Source organism: Kogia breviceps, chromosome 6 (genome assembly GCF_026419965.1).
Source record: "Kogia breviceps isolate mKogBre1 chromosome 6, mKogBre1 haplotype 1, whole genome shotgun sequence".
NCBI lineage: Eukaryota > Metazoa > Chordata > Mammalia > Artiodactyla > Physeteridae > Kogia > Kogia breviceps.
In genome coordinates this window covers 112,215,493-112,233,138 of record NC_081315.1, presented here as the reverse complement: position 1 = coordinate 112,233,138, position 17,646 = coordinate 112,215,493, and the positions used below count along the sequence as shown (strand labels likewise).

The 17,646-nt window shown below is 35.1% G+C and overlaps 1 protein-coding gene across 12 annotated transcripts in view; it reads left to right on the top strand.

Moving 5' to 3' along the window:
- The window catches only part of SLC9B1 (solute carrier family 9 member B1), a 65,280-nt gene that overhangs the window by 18,946 nt on the left and 28,688 nt on the right, over positions 1–17,646 (top strand). For 11 of the 12 annotated variants that reach the window (XM_067036418.1, XM_067036413.1, XM_067036411.1 and 8 more), the window contains one exon: positions 1,582–1,720. The exons of the other annotated variant lie outside the window; for it this stretch is intronic. In XM_067036418.1, coding sequence (XP_066892519.1) covers positions 1,582–1,720 — 139 coding nt within the window. The remainder of the gene's footprint in view (positions 1–1,581; positions 1,721–17,646) is intronic. 12 annotated transcript variants of the gene reach the window in all.

Below are 17,646 nucleotides of genomic sequence, written 5' to 3'. Positions count from 1 at the left end.
TTTATTTTATTTTATTTTATTTTATTATTTTATTTTATTTTTTTTGCGGTATGCGGGCCTCTCCCGTTGCGGAGCACAGGCTCCGGACGTGCAGGCTCAGCGGCCGTGGCTCACGGGCCCAGCCGCTCCGCGGCATGTGGGATCTTCCCGGACCGGGGCACGAACCCATGTCCCCTGCATCGGCAGGCGGACTCTCAACCACTGCGCCACCAGGGAAGCCCCATTTTTTAATTTTTGCAAGTATGTAGAGTAAGTCATTAGACTTTTTGTTGACCTAGTTTTACTAAATATTAATTGCTCCTAATTAGAATTATAAATTGTTTATTTTTTAAATAGAGGTTTCTACAGTTCTTAAGGGCCAAAAAAGTCCTTTTTAAAAAATGTTTAAAATATTCACCATTGATTCTAATTACTTTATCTGTAAAGACTTCATCTTACTCTATGTAAATTTATTGTAAATTCTGAAATAATAAAACTTAAAATAATATGGTTTTATTGTATATGACCATTCACGCACCCTACTCACCTTTGTGTCTTTACCCTGGACCTTTTGTATAGTGACAGACTTTCCAGAAATGGTCTCTCTATCAGAAATCCAACAGATTAATCATGATCCAGTTTAAAGAACTTTGATTTTAAAGAGCTACATAATTCATTTACACCAGCTGCTGTGGTGCCTCTGTCTCCCTAGTCATTAAATGCTTCCTCTTCCTTTCCTTTATCTGTCCAAGCTCTCTAACCTTTGTTACTATTTCTTGTGACAATGTGATGTTGTCTCTCCACTGCACTCAAAAATATTATCAATACACTCAAAGCATTGGCCTGCATGTCCACACACGTACATGCATACGCACACACACATGCATCATGATAACAGCAAGGATGTTTGAATATCACTGTTCCATGGTTAACTATTCTGTTCTGTTTCTTTTTAATCTTTTGTTTTGGTTTGGTTTTTACCTTGGGAGAAGCCTTTCAATATTCTCACAAACTAAAGGTGTCTTTTTTCCCCCTAAATCAGCAGTTTCATTATTAGACTAACTACCATTAAATACTGGAAGATTGAGGTATACCCATAAACCATCTAAATATGTTATCTATAAGTAGTAGTGGAAAAAGCATGAACCTTGAATTTCTGAAAGCTTGATCTGTTTTTTCTTATTTTTCTTTGTTATATAATTTTTCAAATGAAATGAATCCAAGTTAAATTATATTTCACCTCCTTTCCAATTTAGTTGCATTTTAATTCTACAAAAGTTTTGTTGAATGATCTTTGGGAGTTAGACTAAGTAGGGACAGTTTTAATTATTCTGCCTGCACTATAGGCACACTTATTCAGTATACATAAATCACAGATGAATATGGCAGGGAGGCAGGTCTACAAAAGGCTAAATCAAGGTGCCCTACAAAATACACTGTTGTTACCTCCCCAGATGATATAGAGCATGAATATTATTTTGTATGTATAATTCTCCATGTTCACAGTAATAATATGAATTTAATTATGAGATTTGGTTGTCTCTTACATTCATAAAATTGTACAAGTATATTTCTTAAAAGACCTTCTTGTTTTTACTTCAGATCGTCAAAGCTAGTGATACTAATGAACATGAAGAAACTAAGGAAACTGTCTTGTCAAAAACAGAGGAAACAAAACCACAAATGGAAAAGAAGCGTTTTTGTCCTCCACAAGGAACGCTGAATAAAACTATTACAAATGGTATGTGAAATAAGATATGTAAATGAATAGAACATGAGAAATATATTTGATAAATATTAAAATACAAGCCAACAAAGACACTGCTTAATCTATACACTCCAGATCAGATGAGCAGCCGTATTTACAAGCAATATGTGGACAAAGAGGAAATAGTTCCTTAAATCTGTCAAAAATAATAATTGCTTAACAGATCTACATTTTAATGTTTTTAATGACTTTTTATGTTAAATTTTGGAAATTAGAAACAGAAGTGATAGAAAGATTTTTATTTAAAACCTACTTTTGGGCTTCCCTGGTGGCGCAGTGGTTGAGGGTCCGCCTGCCGACGCAGGGGACGTGGGTTCGTGCCCCGATCCAGGAAGATCCCGCGTGCCGCGGAGCGGCTGTGCCCGTGAGCCGTGGCCGCTGAGCCTGCGCGTCCGGAGCTTGTGCTCCGCAACGTGAGAGGCCACGACAGTGAGAGGCCCGCATAACGCAAAAAAAAAAAAAAAAAAAAAAAAAAAAAAAAACCTACTTTTGACATGTAGCTAGAAGGAACATTATACTTCTGCCAGTATGAAGGTTCTTATTTAAATCAAGCCCCAAATTTTATGCTGTCTTAAAGAGTTGTGTTGAACTTGCTTTCCCACTAAAATTTTAAAGCATCTCATCGTCACCAAATATTTATAGGTTTTTTTTTCCCCTAGATTTCTATATGATTAAACGAGAGAGAGTGTTTGACCCCTAGAAGTACAGATCTCACAGAGAACAAAAATTAGATTAAACTATGATGAAGGATTAGTATTTGAAGTTTACATTGTTTTTCTTTGCTGCTTGATAACTTTAAACTGAAAATTTTATTAATTGATGTAGTAACTTCATTTAGCAAAAGTTGCTTTTTAATTAAAATCAGTATTTTTAAGGCCCTGAATCTAAAGTAAACTTGAACATCTCCCAATGTCAGTGACTGGACTCCTTTGTAAATATAACTTCTGCACATAGGTCTCACATACACATCCCCATGACCTTATTTAGGGGGCAGTTTCTATACAGCAGTTGTTAGAAGTAGGGCCGGTGCATGTGGAAGAGAGGGAAATGTATTGATCACCAAAGATTATCCATTGAAATTGAGGACTGTGGTTTGCTCAGGAACTAGTTGAGGAGTTTTATAACAACAAACTTTGATATTTATAACTGGTTTCCCCCTGTGTTTTCCTTCATTTTTGATTTTGCAAATTTAGAGAAATTCATAGGAAAAGGAGCTTCATGTTTCCATCTTGGGGGTCTGGATTCTTGTACTCTCTTTTTCAATCTGTTTCTCTCCCTCTCACCCTATTTTCAAACTAAACAAACTCTTAAAAGAGTGTATACTCTGGATAATAGAAAGAGAGTTGTGGTTTGTCAACAAGTCATGTTTAATTCAGCAATCCTGCAGTGTACACAGCTTAAATTAAATAAGAAAACTAAACTTTCAACCACATGTAGAAATCAGTCTCATCACTTTTTTTTTTTGCGGTACGCGGGCCTCTCACTGCTGTGGCCTCTCCGGTTGCGGAGCACAGGCTCCGGACGCGCAGGCTCAGCGGCCACGGCTCACGGGCCCAGCCACTCCGCGGCATGTGGGATCCTCCCGGACCGGGGCACGAACCCGTGTCCCCTGCATCGGCAGGCGGACTCTCAACCACTGCGCCACCAGGGAAATCCAGTCTCATCACTTTTAATCACACTGTTTATATCTTACTTGGAGGTTGGCTTCCCTAATCGCAAAGAAATGGATACTCTAGGGCAATTAGTTTATTTTTCCTTTAAATAAATGAAAGGGAAGCTTTATTATACATCCAACTATGATTTTCAAATAATCTTGGAACCAAATTTCTCCATTAAAATTTTACCACTAGTTTCATAAAGTAAGCAGTCTTGGAAGTTTAGAGCTCAAAAATAATATCCCAGACAATTCCAGTTTCTGGTCCAGCATCATCACTCCATGCTTACAACAAATAAAGAGCTGAACAAACTGAAAAATCACCAGCTCTTCTTAGTTCCATCAAAGAAGTGAGGTCACAGGGCAAATTACTGCCCCCAAATTAGTGACAGGTTGATACTGAGAATCATAAGTTAGAGCAGAAACCTCTGCGGGAACCAGTAGCGAGGGTAGGAAATTTGTCAATTAGCTGGAAGCTCAGCGTGGGCAAGTCTGAGAGTTAAAAACTATAGGAGGAGCCCAGTCATGGTGCTGGGGGATATCCTTTTGTGAGTTGTACCTCCAACAGCCATCTGTCAGGGGGAGAGAAACGGTAACCACTGTGAAATACACCAGAGCATCCTGTTCTTAATAAAACCTGCCCTCAAGAGAAACTGTTTTATCAGAGTATAACCTGTGGGGACTTTATTAGCCTAACCAACTAAGGAGAAGAGAAATACCCAACTCCAGTCCTCTTTAGCCATCCCATACAACCTAAGGGGGTGAAAAAAGAAAAAAGAAAAAAAAAATCCTGGAAAGAACTTGTGAAATTTACAGCCCAGGGCACACAGGCTCACTAAAAGACTGAGGCCTAATCATAGGACTATAGAACTCTTCTTCTCCCCCTACAACTTACCGTCACATTACCAAAGGTTCTTTTACCAGAACATCATGTTCCCCTTTAAACAAAAATATATAAAATATATTAAAAAGCACAAAACACATTTTGAAGAGACAGAGAAAGCATCAGAACCAGACCCAGATATGGCAAGGGAGTTGGAATTATCAGACCATGAATTTAAAACAGCTCTGACTAATATACTAAAGACTCCAATGGAAAGGTAGACAACATGTAAGAACAGATGGGTAATGTAAACAGAGAGATGGAAATGCTAGAAATCAAAAACACTGTAACAAATGAATGCCTTCAATGGGTTCATTAGGAGACTATGCATAGCTGAGGAAAGAATCTGAGCTGGGGATTTGTCAACATAAACTTTCAGACCACAATGGACTTAAAAGTATAATTTATTAACAGAAAGGCAGCTAGAAAATCCCAAAATACTTGGAGATTAAACAATATACTTGTAAATAACACATGGGTCAAAAAAGAAACCTTAAGAGACATTTTTAAACATTTTGGATCAAATGAAAATGAAAATACAAGCTATCAAATTTTGTGAGATGCACTGAAAGCAGCACTTAGAGGGAAAATTATAGCATTGAATGCATATATTAGAAAAGAAGAAAGGTATAAAATCAGTTTTCTAAGCTTCCACCTTAGGAAACTAGAAAAAGAAGCAAAATAAATTCAAAGTAAGCAAAGGAAAAGAAATAATAAAAATTAGAGCAGATATCAATAAAATTGAAAACAAGAAATAGAGAAAATCAATGAAACCAAAAGCTTGTTCTTTGAAAAGATCAGTAAAATTGATTGCCTCAGCTAGGCTAACTAAGAAAAAAAGAAAACATAAATCACTAATATCAGAAATGAGAGAGGGAACATCACTACAGATTCCATGGGCATTAAAATGATAATTAAGGAACATCATAAACAACTCTATGTCCACAAATCTGATAATTTAGAAGAAGTGGACCAATTCCTTGAAAGACCCAATCTACCAAAATGCACACAAGAAGAAATAGATAACCTGAATAAGTCTATACCAGTAAAAGAAATTGAATCAACCACTAATAACCTCTCAAAACAGAAAGTATCAGACTCAGATGATTTCACTTGTGAATTCTACTAACTATTTAAGAAAGAAATTATACCAATTTTCTACAATCTCTTCCAGAAGATAGAAGCAGAGGGAAGCTTGCCAACTCATTTTATGAGTATAGTATTACTTTCATACCAAAACTAAAGACATTAGAAGGGGAATAAAAACCAATATCTCTGATGAACATAGATGCAGAAATTCTCAATTTGTTGTAATTCTCTATATTAGCAAATAGAACTCAACAACATATAAAAAGAAGTATACTTTACAACTTTGTGGGATTTATCCTTGGTATGCAAGGTTGGTTCACATTTGAAAATGAATTAATGTAATCCATCACATCAACAAGCTAAAGAAGAAAAATCACATGATTATATCAATAGATGCAGGAAAAGCATTTGACAAAATCCAATACTCATTCATGATAAAAACTTCAGCAAATTACAAGTTCTTTGTCAGCTTGACAAAGAACTTCAATTAAAAATCTATAGCCGCCATCATACTTAATTGTGAGGAAATAGCTTTCCCAGTAAGATCAGGAACAAGAAAATGATACCCTCTCTCACCACTCCTTTTCAATATTGTACTGGAAGTCCTAGCTAATACAGTAAGACAAGAAAAGGGTATAAAAGGCATACAGACTGGGAAAGAAGAAATAAAACTGCCTTTGTTCACAGATGACATGATTGTTTATGTAGAAAATCCAAAGAGTCTAGGGGAAAAAAATCTCCTGCAACAACTAAAAAGTGAGTATAATAAGGTTGCAGGATACAAGGTTAGTATACAAAAGTCAGGTTTTTTTTCCTATTTACCAACAATGAACAAATGGAATTTGAAATGAAAAATGTATCACCATTTACACTAGTACTCCCAAAATGAAATACCTTCATATAAATCTAACAAAATATGTGCAATATCTACATGAGGAAAACTGCAAAATTCTGAAGAAAGAAATTTAAAAACTAAATAAATGTATAGATTTTACACGTTCATGGAAGACTCAATATTGTCAAGAAATTAGTTCATCTCAACTCGATCTATGGATTCAATGCAACTCCAATTAAAATCCCCACATGTTGTTTCATGGTGTTGACAAATTCATTCTAAAGTTTATATAGATATTGCAAAAGACCAAGAAAAACTAACACAATATTGAAGGAGAAAAATTCAAAATTGAAGAACTGACACTACTCCCCTACAAGACTTACTATAAACCTGCAATAATCAAGAGAGTATAATTTGATGAACAGGATGCAAATATATTAATGGAACAGAATAGAGCTCAGAAATAGATACACATAAACATAGTCAGCTGACCTTTGACAAAGGAGCAAAGGCAACCCAATGGAAGAAAGGTAGTCTGGTGCTAGATCTACTGGATATACACATGCAAAACAAATTAATCTAGATCAGACCTCATGCCCTTCATAAAAATTAACTCAAAGTGGGACATAGACCTAAGTGTAAAATGCAAAACTGTGAAACTCATAGAAGTTAACACAGGAGAAAATCTAGATGACCTTAGTTATGGTGATTACTTCAAAACAAAACAAAACAGGAAAGGCACAATCCATGAAAGATAATTGATTAGCTGAACTTATTTAACATTAAAAACTTCCACTCTATGAAAGACAATGTCAAGAGAATGAGCACACAAGCCACAAACTGGGAGAAACTATTTACAAAACACACAACTGATAAAGGACTATCCAAAATATACCAAGAACTTTTAAAACTCAACAATTAGAAAACAGACAACCTGATTAAAAATGGGTAAAAGACCTTAAAAGGAACCTCACTGAAGAAAATATACAGATGACAAATAAGCATATAAAAATGTTCTCAACATCATATGTCATTAGGGAATTGCAAATTAAAACAACAAAGTACCACTGCATATATCCATTAGAATGGCCAGAAGTCCCGAACACTGACACCAGATGCTGGTGAGGATATGGAGCAACAGAAACTCTCATTCATTGCTGCTAAGAATACAAAATAGTACAGCCAATTTGGAAGACAGTTTGGCAGTTTCTTACAAAACTAAATGTACTCTAACCATATGATTCAGTAGTCACTCTCTTTGGTATTATTTACACAAATGGGCTAAAAACTTATGCCCACAAAAACCTGCACACAAGTGTTTATATCAGCTTTGTCCGTAACTGCCAAAATTTGGGGGCGGGGGGTGCTTACACTGTTTGTTGTATCATACTCCTGTTTTTTTTCCAAACTCTCCATCATCTCCTAAAATTTTTGTTGTTAATGGTACTTTATTGAATTATAGTCAACATACCACAAAGTGCACAGATCTTAAATGTACACAGCTCAATGAATGTAGACAAATGTATACATTTGTCGAAAACCATTGCTCACATCAAGATAACATAGAAAAGTCTTGCAACTGTATGACTTTATTTATCCCTCTTCTGCCCTTGTGCTAGATTTATCATATATTTTACTTCTACATTCTTATTATTTTTGCTTTAAAAAACCAAAAGTCTTTGTTTTAAGTTTTAAAAAAATTCCCTTATATTTGGTCACATGTTTACATTCTCTAGTTCTCTACATTTCTTTCTGGCAATCTGGGCTTCCATGTGGGATTCTTTCCCTTCAGCCTAAAAAACTTCCTTTTATGTTTCTTGTTGTGTAATTGTGCTAGTAATTAATTCTCTCAGCTTTTATTTGTCTGAAAATGTCTAATTTGGCCTTTTAAAAAATTGAAGTACATTTGACATATAACAGTTTCAGGTGTATAACATAATGATTTGATATTTGTAAATAATGCAAAATGATCGCCACAATAAGTCTATCATTCATGGTTAAAAATATTTTGCTTGTGATGAGAGCTTTTAAGATCTACTCTTAGCAACTTTCAAATATGCAATACAGTGTTCCTAACTATAGTCACCATGCTGTACATTACCTCCTCATGACTTATTTTGTAACTGGAAGTTTGAACCTTTTGACCCCCTTCACCTATTTACACACCCTCCTACCCTCTGCCTCTGGCAGCCGTCAATCTGTTCTCTACATCCATGAACTTGATTTTTTTTTTTTAATTCCACATATAAGAGAGATTATATGGTATTTGTCTTTCTCTGTCTGACTTATTTCTCTTAGCATAGTGCCCTCAAGGTCAGTCCATCTATGTTGTAGCAAATGTCAAGATTTTCCTCCTTTTTAGTGGCTGAATAATATTTCATTATATATAAATATATATACTATATATAGTACTATATATACGTATCTACCATTTTTAATCCATTTATTCATTGATGAACATTTAAGGTGTTTCCATATCTTGGCTGTTGTAAATAATGTTGCTGTGAACATGGGGATGCTTACATCTTTTTGAATTAGTGTTTTCTTTGGAAAAATACCCAGAAGTAGAATTACTGGATCATATGGTAGTTCTAGTTTTAATTTTTTAAGGAACCTCCATTCTGTTTTCCATAGTGTCTACATCAGTATACATTCCCACTGACAGTGCATGAGGGTTCCTTTTTCTCCACATCCTTGCCAACATTTATTACTTGTGGTCTTTTTGACTATAGCCTTTCTAACAGGTGTGAGGTGTTATCTCATTGGGGTTTTGATTTGCATTTGCCTGATGATTAGTGATGCTGAGCATCTTTCCCTGTACCTGTTTGCCATCTGTATGTCTTCTTTGGAAAAATGCCTGTTCGGATCCTCTGCCCAATTTTTAATCAAATTGTTTGTGTTTTTTTGCTGTTGAGTTGTATGAGTTCATTGTATATTATGAACACTAACCACTTATCATATATATGATATGCAAATATTTTCCATTTGGTAGGTTGCCTTTTCACTTTGTTGATGGTTTCCTTTGGTGTGCAGAAGCTTTTTAGTTTGATGTAGTCCACTCCCCCCGCCCTTTTTATTTTTTTTTATTTTCACTGCCTTTGCTTTTGGTGTCAAATCCAAAAATTCACCAATACCAACACTTAATACCTATGTTTTCTTCTAAAAGTTTTATGATTTCAGGTCTTATGTTCAAGTCTTTAATCCATTTTGAGTTAATTTTTGTGTATAGTGTAGATAGAGGTCCAGCTTCCTTCTTTTGCATGTGACTGTTCAATTTTCCAAATACCATTTATTGAAAAGATTGTCCTTTCCCCATTGTATATTCTTGGCTCCTTTGTCATAAATTAGTTGACCATATATCAGTTTATTTCTGGGCTCCAGAATAACAAATGACCCAGTGATCTATGTGTCTGTTTTTATGCTAATACTATACTATTTGATTACAATAACTTTGTAATATAGTTTGAAATCAGTGAGCGTGATACCTCCTTTGTTCTTCTTTCTGACCTTTATTTTTTTTTTTTTTTTTTTTTTTTTTTTTTTTTTTGCGGTACGCGGGCCTCTCACTGCCGCGGCCTCTCCCGCTGCGGAGCACAGGCTCCGGACGCACAGGCCCAGCGGCCACGGCTCACGGGCCCAGCCGCTCCGCGGCACATGGGATCCTCCCGGACCGGGGCACGAACCCGCGTCCCCTGCATCGGCAGGCGGGCCCCCAACCACTGCGCCACCAGGGAAGCCCCTGACCTTTATTTTTGAAGTATATTTTTGTTGGGTATAGACTTCAAGTTCACAGGCCCTGTTTCCTTTAAGCCCTTTAAAGCTGTTCTTTTATTGTCTTTTGGCTTCCTTTATTTCTAATGACAAGCCAGCATAATTCTTATTGTTGTCCCTCTAAATGTAATTTGACTATATTTTCTGGATGATTTAAACTTTTTCTTTTCATCTTTGATTTCTACAGTTTAATTATAGTGTGACTAGGCATACTATTCCTTGTATTTATCCTGCTTGGGCTTCACTAGACTTTTTGGACCTGTGTATTGTTGTTCATCAATTTTGGAAAGTCATCTTCTCTTCAAATATTTATTCTACTCCATTCTCTTTCTCCTCTCCTTCTGGGACTTCAGTTATACATATGTGACACCATTTCATATTGTTTCCTAGGTTTTTTCTTTTTAAATTAATAGCATTTTAAAGCAATTTTTTAAGATTTACCTAAAATATGAGTGGTAAGTACAGAGAGTTTCCGTTTAACACTTTACCCCCTCATACACACACACAGTCTCCCCTATCATTAACACCTTACATTAGTGTGGTATATTTGTTACAATTGATAAACCAATATTATACATTATTATTAAAGTCCATAAATTACATTAGGGCTCACTCTTTGTGTTCTGTGGGTTTTGACATATTTATAATGATATGCATCCACCATTACAGTATCATACAGAATAGTTTCAGTGCCCTAAAAACATCCTGTGCTCTAGCTGTTCATTCCTCCCTCTTCCTAGAATCCCCTGGCAATCACTGATTTTTTTTTTTTATTGTCTTCATAGTTTTATAAACTTTAAGAAGTCCTCTTTATTCCTGGAGACTTTCCTCCCAGAGACCTCCTTTTCTGCTTCCACCTATGTGGCTATTTTCTAGGTCTGTGGAAGACTGTCATCCTAGAGCTTCCTTTCAATGCCCTCTTGGTTTGGATCCACTGTTTCCAAGATTAAAATCCTTCATCTTTCCTGGTTTCCTCCTGGTTTTGCTAGCATACATCCTCAAGTAGGTGCCAAAAAAAAAGGATACATGACAGCTAAACTTTCAGAGACCTCACATATATGAAAACATTTTTATTCTGCTCTCACATCTGATTAGTTGGGTATATAATTCTAGATTAGAAGTAATTTTTCATAGAATTTTGGAAGGGTTTATCTGCTGTATTCTAGTATCTAGAGTTGCTGCTAAGAAATAGTATATAAATCTGTTTATGATTCATTTGGAAATGGCTTCTTTCAAGGTATCTAGAAGATTTTAGCATCTTCTCTATATCTTTGCTTTCGCAACATTTTACAGTGATAAGTGTAGGTATGAATCTTTTTTCATGCTTCGTATTGAGCATTTAGTTGACCTTTTCAACCTGAACACTAAGAAAGTTGCATATTATTTCCTTGATAATTTCCCCCCTCCCCTCCTTTTTTTTTTCTTTATTCTCTTGTCTGGTCAGATATTGGACAACCTGGATTGGTTTTTATCTCATATTTACCACCACTTTATGTTGCTTTCTGTTCTAGGAGATTTCCTTTACTTCATTTTCAGTCTTCCATTTTTCCAGTTTTCATTTCAGCAATCATATTTATTTTATCTCCAAGAACCCTTTTTGTTCTCTAATTGTTCCTTTCATATGGTATTCTATTCTTATTTTATGTACATTCTCAAATCTCTGAGAATATAATTTAAAATTTTTGTTTTATTTCATTCTGGTCCCTGAATTATCGGTTTCTTCTGAGGACAGTTTTTCAGTTTGTTTTGCTTGACTTTTCCTTTTCTTGCCGCTGGGTTTTCTTTTATGTTAATGATCCTCAGTTGTCTGATACTTAAAGAAGGAAGGTCTCAATAGCTTATACAGATATACTATGCTGTTGTGAAGGTAGGACTGTTTTCTTGTCAGGTCCCTGCTCTGAGACCATCTTCTGCTTGGGACAGGGCAGGACAAAGCTTTATTGACTGATGGGCTTTAGTTTGTGGTGAATGGACATAGAGCTGACTATGAAGTTGTGGGCTTTCCACATACCAGAATGAGTTGTTTTCACTCTGGAACTCCAACAATCACTCTTAAAGCTTTAGCTCTCCCTTAGGTAATCCATTCAATGACTAAAAGTATGATAAATGTTAGCAGTTTCTAAGCACAGGAATGGAGAGAGGAGTAGAGCTGCTGACTGATGCTGTTGTACCATGTACAAATGCTTCATTAATTTCCCTTTTTTAGGCCCCTTTCCTCACTCCTTCCTTTAGCTGTATACTATTTCTAAGCTCAGATTTTCCTCCAGTTTCTACTGTCAAATGGATTTCTTTTGTAGGCACCTCACATATTTAAGGCTGCAGCTTTCTCTACCTGTTTCCATCCTTCAACCTGGTCCTATCTGCTTTCACCTCCCAGAAGTGTGTGACAACAACTATCTCTTCTCCCCCAATTCTCTTCATGGTGATATGTTTTTTCCTTTTTATATTTCTATACTTTTATTTCAGTTAAGCTTTATGTGCCCTGTCTGCCATCTTGAACTAGCTTGGTTTTGTTCTTATGTCCTTTTCTTCCTTCACTTAATCAAAACTCTCATTCATTTAGTTTATCAGCTCTCAGGTTGGTGTTGGGCAAGACAGCAAAAAGTTTAATTTCAAACAATGTGCTTATTTATGCTAGTAAATATCTGGTTAGTAAAATTTCATGAAATATTACTAACTTTAGGAAAAAATATATGAGGCAGAGAAAAATTTTGTAGCCTTGCTGGAAGAAAGATGTTAGGAAGAATAGAACCCAAGAAATCATCATAGGTCCATTACAGTAACTTTCTGCCTGAAGCAGTCTCCTCTTCACTTACATCCAGGTATAATTTTTAATTTCAGTTGTTAAAATGGGAGCTGGGAAACTAAAGCCCATAGACCAAATCCAGTCCCCTATTTGTTTTATAAAGTTCTATTGTGCTAAAATGACAAAGTTGGGTATTTGTGACAGAGACCATATGACTCACAATGCCAAAAATATTTACTGTCTGGTCCTTTACTGAAAAAAAATTTTGATCCATCTCCTAGAAGATCATTCCTGTACTATACCCCCTTTATTTCCTCTTTCAGGAATTGAGCTGCAATTTCATGAGTAACCTTAGAGCCCAAATTTCTCTATCACCTCAGATATAATCTGGGTGGACACCATAAAATCAAAGAATCTTTGGATCTTAAATCAACTGAATTCCATCTTATTTTACTCCCTCTTCCCAGTAACACAGTAACTAAACTTGTTCTGTATACAGTACTCTTACTTTTTAAATAGCAAACATTTGATATTGGTCTATTTGGATTTTTCCTTTCTTCTTGAATCAGTTTTAGTAATTTATGTCTTTCTAGGAGTTTGTTTATTTAATCTAAATTGTCTAATTTTTTAGCTTGAAGTTGTTTATAATATTTCCTTAATGTTCTTTTAATTTCTGTAGGATCTATAGTGATGTTTCCTCTTTCATTTCTGATTTTGGTGGTTTGTGTCTTCTCTCATTTTTCTTGGTCACTCTAGCTAAAAATTTATCCATTTTGCTGACCTTTTTATTGTTTCATTGATTTTCTTTAGTGTTTTACTATTTTCTACTCCAATCTTTTTAATTTCATACATCCTACTTACTTTTGATTTGGCTTACTTATCTTTTTCTAACTTTTTTTTTTTTTTTAGATATTGGGGGTAGGAGTTTATTAATTAATTAATTTATTTTTGCTGTGTTGGGTCTTCGTTTCTGTGCGAGGGCTTTCTCTAGTTGTGGCAAGCGGGGGCCACTCTTCATCATGGTGCACGGGCCTCTCACTATCGCGGCCTCTCTTGTTGTGGAGCACAGGCTCCAGACGCACAGGCTCAGTAGTTGTGGCTCAGGGGCCTAATTGCTCCACAGCATGTGGGATCTTCCCAGACCAGGGCTCAAACCCGTGTCCCCTGCATTGGCAGGCAGATTCTCAACCACTGTGCCACCAGGGAAGCCCTTTTTCTAACTTTTTAAGATAGATGTTGTGATTGTCAATTTTAGATTATTTATTTCCTTCTAATATATTTTTAAACCTATAAATTTCCCTCTACACACATCGCATTCCTTTAACATTGATATATTGTTTTCATTTTTATTCACTTTAAGACATGTTGTAATCCCCTTGTGTTTACCTCTTTGATTCATGATTACCATTTTCATGATATATATTTTTTATCCTTTTATTTTTAACCTGTTCATTTCACCTGAAGTGTGTTTCTTATAGACACCATATAGTTGGATATTTTTTTAATCCACTGTGACAATCTCTGCCTTTTGATTTTAGTCCATTCACATATAACATAATTACTGATATGGTTAGACTTATGTCTACCATTGCATTATTTCTTATTTGTCATATCTTTTTATTTTCTGTTCTTACTCTACTGCTTCTTTTGTTTTAACCAAGTATTTTTATTGTATTATTTCAATTTCTTTGTTAATATTTTAGCTGTATTTTAGAGGCTTTAGTGAGGCTTTTTTAGAGGCTTTAGGAATTACCATAATCACCTTCAACTTTTTACAGTCTACTTCAGTTTAATATTGACATAATTTGGTATTATATAGCTTTGAGCCAATATACCTCTATATACTATAAATTCAACAATATTTTGTTATTCTTATTGCTTTTAAAAATCTTAAGCTTTTTTTAAAAAAATTGAGATGAAATGAGAAAAACATATATACACAATCTTTTATACTTAGACATTTATTTATCATTTTCAGTGCTCTTTATTCTTTCTTATTGGTTCAAATTACCTTGTGTCATTTCCTTTCAACTTAAAGATTTTCTTTAGTATTTCTTCAGCAAAGATGAATTCTCTTATGTATTTATTTATTTATTTGTCTGAGAATGTCTTTATTTAAGCTTCATTTTGAAGGATGGTTTTACTGGGTATAGGATTCTTGACTGACAGTTTTTTTTTTCTTCTGTACTTCTGAAATGTCACTTCACTGCCTTCTGGCCTCCGTTTTTTCTGATGAAAATGTTGCTATTAATTGTATCATTGTCCCCATATGTAATGAGTCATTTCTCTTGTCACTCCCGAGATTTTTGCTTTGTCTTTGGCTGTCTTTGATTTCATTAAATTTGGAAATTTGGACATTATATTTTCAAATATTTTCTCCCCCTTTATCTCTCTCTCTTCTCCTCCTGGGACTCCCCTTATGCATATGTTAATACTCTTGACTGTATTCCATTGCTGTCTGAGGCTCTGTTTATGTTTTTCTTCATTCCTTTTTTCTTGTTGTTCTTCAGATTGATTAATCTCTATTGATCTATTTTCAAGTTTGTTGATATTTTTTTTCACAAGCTCAAATATGCTGTTGAACCTCTCCAGTGAATTTTTCATTTCAGTTGTTGTATGTTTCAATTTTAGTTTTTCTTTTATTAAAAAAATAGAAGTTGGCCTGCCTAAAGTTATGGATCTGCATTAGATAATCTCTTATAATTTTTTTTTTTTTTTTTTTTTTTTTTTTTTTTTTTTTCGGTATGCGGGCCTCTCACTGTGTGGCCTCTCCCGTTGCGGAGCACAGGCTCCGGACGCGCAGGCCTAGCGGCCATGGCTCACGGGCTTAGTTGCTCCGCGGCATGTGGGATCTTCCCGGACCAGGGCACGAACCCGTGTCTCCTGCATCGGCAGGCGGATTCTCAACCACTGCGCCACCAGGGAAGCCCTCTCTTATAATTTTTAAAATTCAATTTATTTAAACTAAAAACAAAAACAGTTCACCCATTACTCCCATGCCCATTTTCATTTTAAAGTAAATTTCATCTCTTTATTTATTTTCTCTATTAAATGGCACATTTTTATCATATTTTAATTGTTTATACATATTTATAATAGTTGTGTTGAACACTTTGTAAATCCAACACCTGGACTCACTCAGTGTCTCTTGATTGCTTTTTTCCTGAGTATGTATCATACTTTCATGTTTCTTTGCATATCTAGTAAATTTGGTTAAAAATTAAACATTTTAATTACACATTATTGCAACTTTGAATTCAGTTTTTTTTTAGGGTTTTTGTTATTATTATTATTGTTGTTTTGGTAATTCACATGTACTTAAACTGTGGATTTTAACCTGCCCCATGGTTTTCAGCAGCCAATGGTTCTTATCAGTTTTTTGTTTGTTTTTTGTTGTTGTTGTTAGCCTATCTTCCTAGTGGTTTCCCTTTTGTCTGCATAGCTTAGTAGTCACCTAATGATTTGGGAGAGACATTGTGTTCAGGCCAGTAAGTCTTCCACCCTCTGCCAGGTGATCTGTAGGTGGGTTGAAGAATGCATTTATAGTTGCTGCTAGTACTCAGATCTCACATCGTTTTTTCACTTTTTGCCATACTCCTTGAGTCTTCCCTGCATTTGCATACTTGCCCAACTAGCCATGGATATGTAGAGAACTTATTTCAACCATTCCATACCTCTTTCATATCCAGTATCTCCCAGTCACATTTTTGGCTGGTCTGCCACTTGCCTTAACTTGGACTGCAACCTCAAACTAGCAAAACTGCATGTTTTCTCTCTCCATTCCCAAACCATTCTACCACTTTTAGCCAGCAAGGTCATGGGTTTTCTTCCTCCACTCCGTATCAAATACACTCCACCTACTCTGGCAGGAAAGCTGCTGGTTTTTACTTCCAACTCCATGCTGGTATAACTAGTTTTTCCCAACTGAGCTGAAGTGGGGGAGAAGGATGAGAGGAATGTTAGCAATCCCAGGCAGGAAGGCCTCAGTCTCTCAGTGATCCTACCCAAAACTCTAGCATTTTTTTCAAGAATAAATGCTTCTCAATTTGATAACTGCCTTTGGTCAGTTTTCAAGGTCCTGAAATGGTTGCTTTTATTATTTTATACAGTTTTATATGTAGATATTTTTATTGAAGTAAACTGTCAACTTCTTCATGTTATCATTGTTGGAAATCCCATATCCAACTTATTTTTATATCCCCTGATTTAGCAATTTTGATCGGGTATTTGTTATACAATCAAACACTTGTTTAGACCAACCTACATGTTTACAATATTTTTTGTTCATTTTTCCTTCCTTTATAGTCCTATGTCCTTATTCCTAAAGCATATCTCCTAATAGTTTTTCTGCCAGTAAAAATGGAATATATTCTTAGATATATTTGCTTGACAATATCTTTTCATTTGTCCTTTTCTTGAATGATAGTTTAACTTGCTGCAGAATTCAACATTGGATATTTTATCTCTGTACTTTGAAGACCTTATTTCATTATCTTCCAGCTTCTGTTGTTACTGTTGAGAATTGAGAATCTACTCTAATGTTTATTTCTTTATGACTAATCTGTTTTTCCCTCTAGATTCTTTAAGACATTATTTTTGGTTTTGGTGATCTGTAGTTTCTCAACATTGTGTCTAAGTATCTATTTATTTTTATTTAATCCTGGTGAGAATTTATTTTACTTCCTGTGTCCAAATCAATACAGAATTGATTATGGTTTTAATCAATTCTATAAATTTGTTAAGCCAATTTTCTTCTCAAATATTGTCTCTTTTCACTTTTTCTATTCTGTTTCTGAAATTACTATTAGATATATTTTACATCTTTTCCAAAATCTAAATATCTCATATTTTCCATCTCATTTTTCTTGTTATGCTACCCTCTAGGTAATTTCCTCATATCTACCAGTTTACCATATTTCTA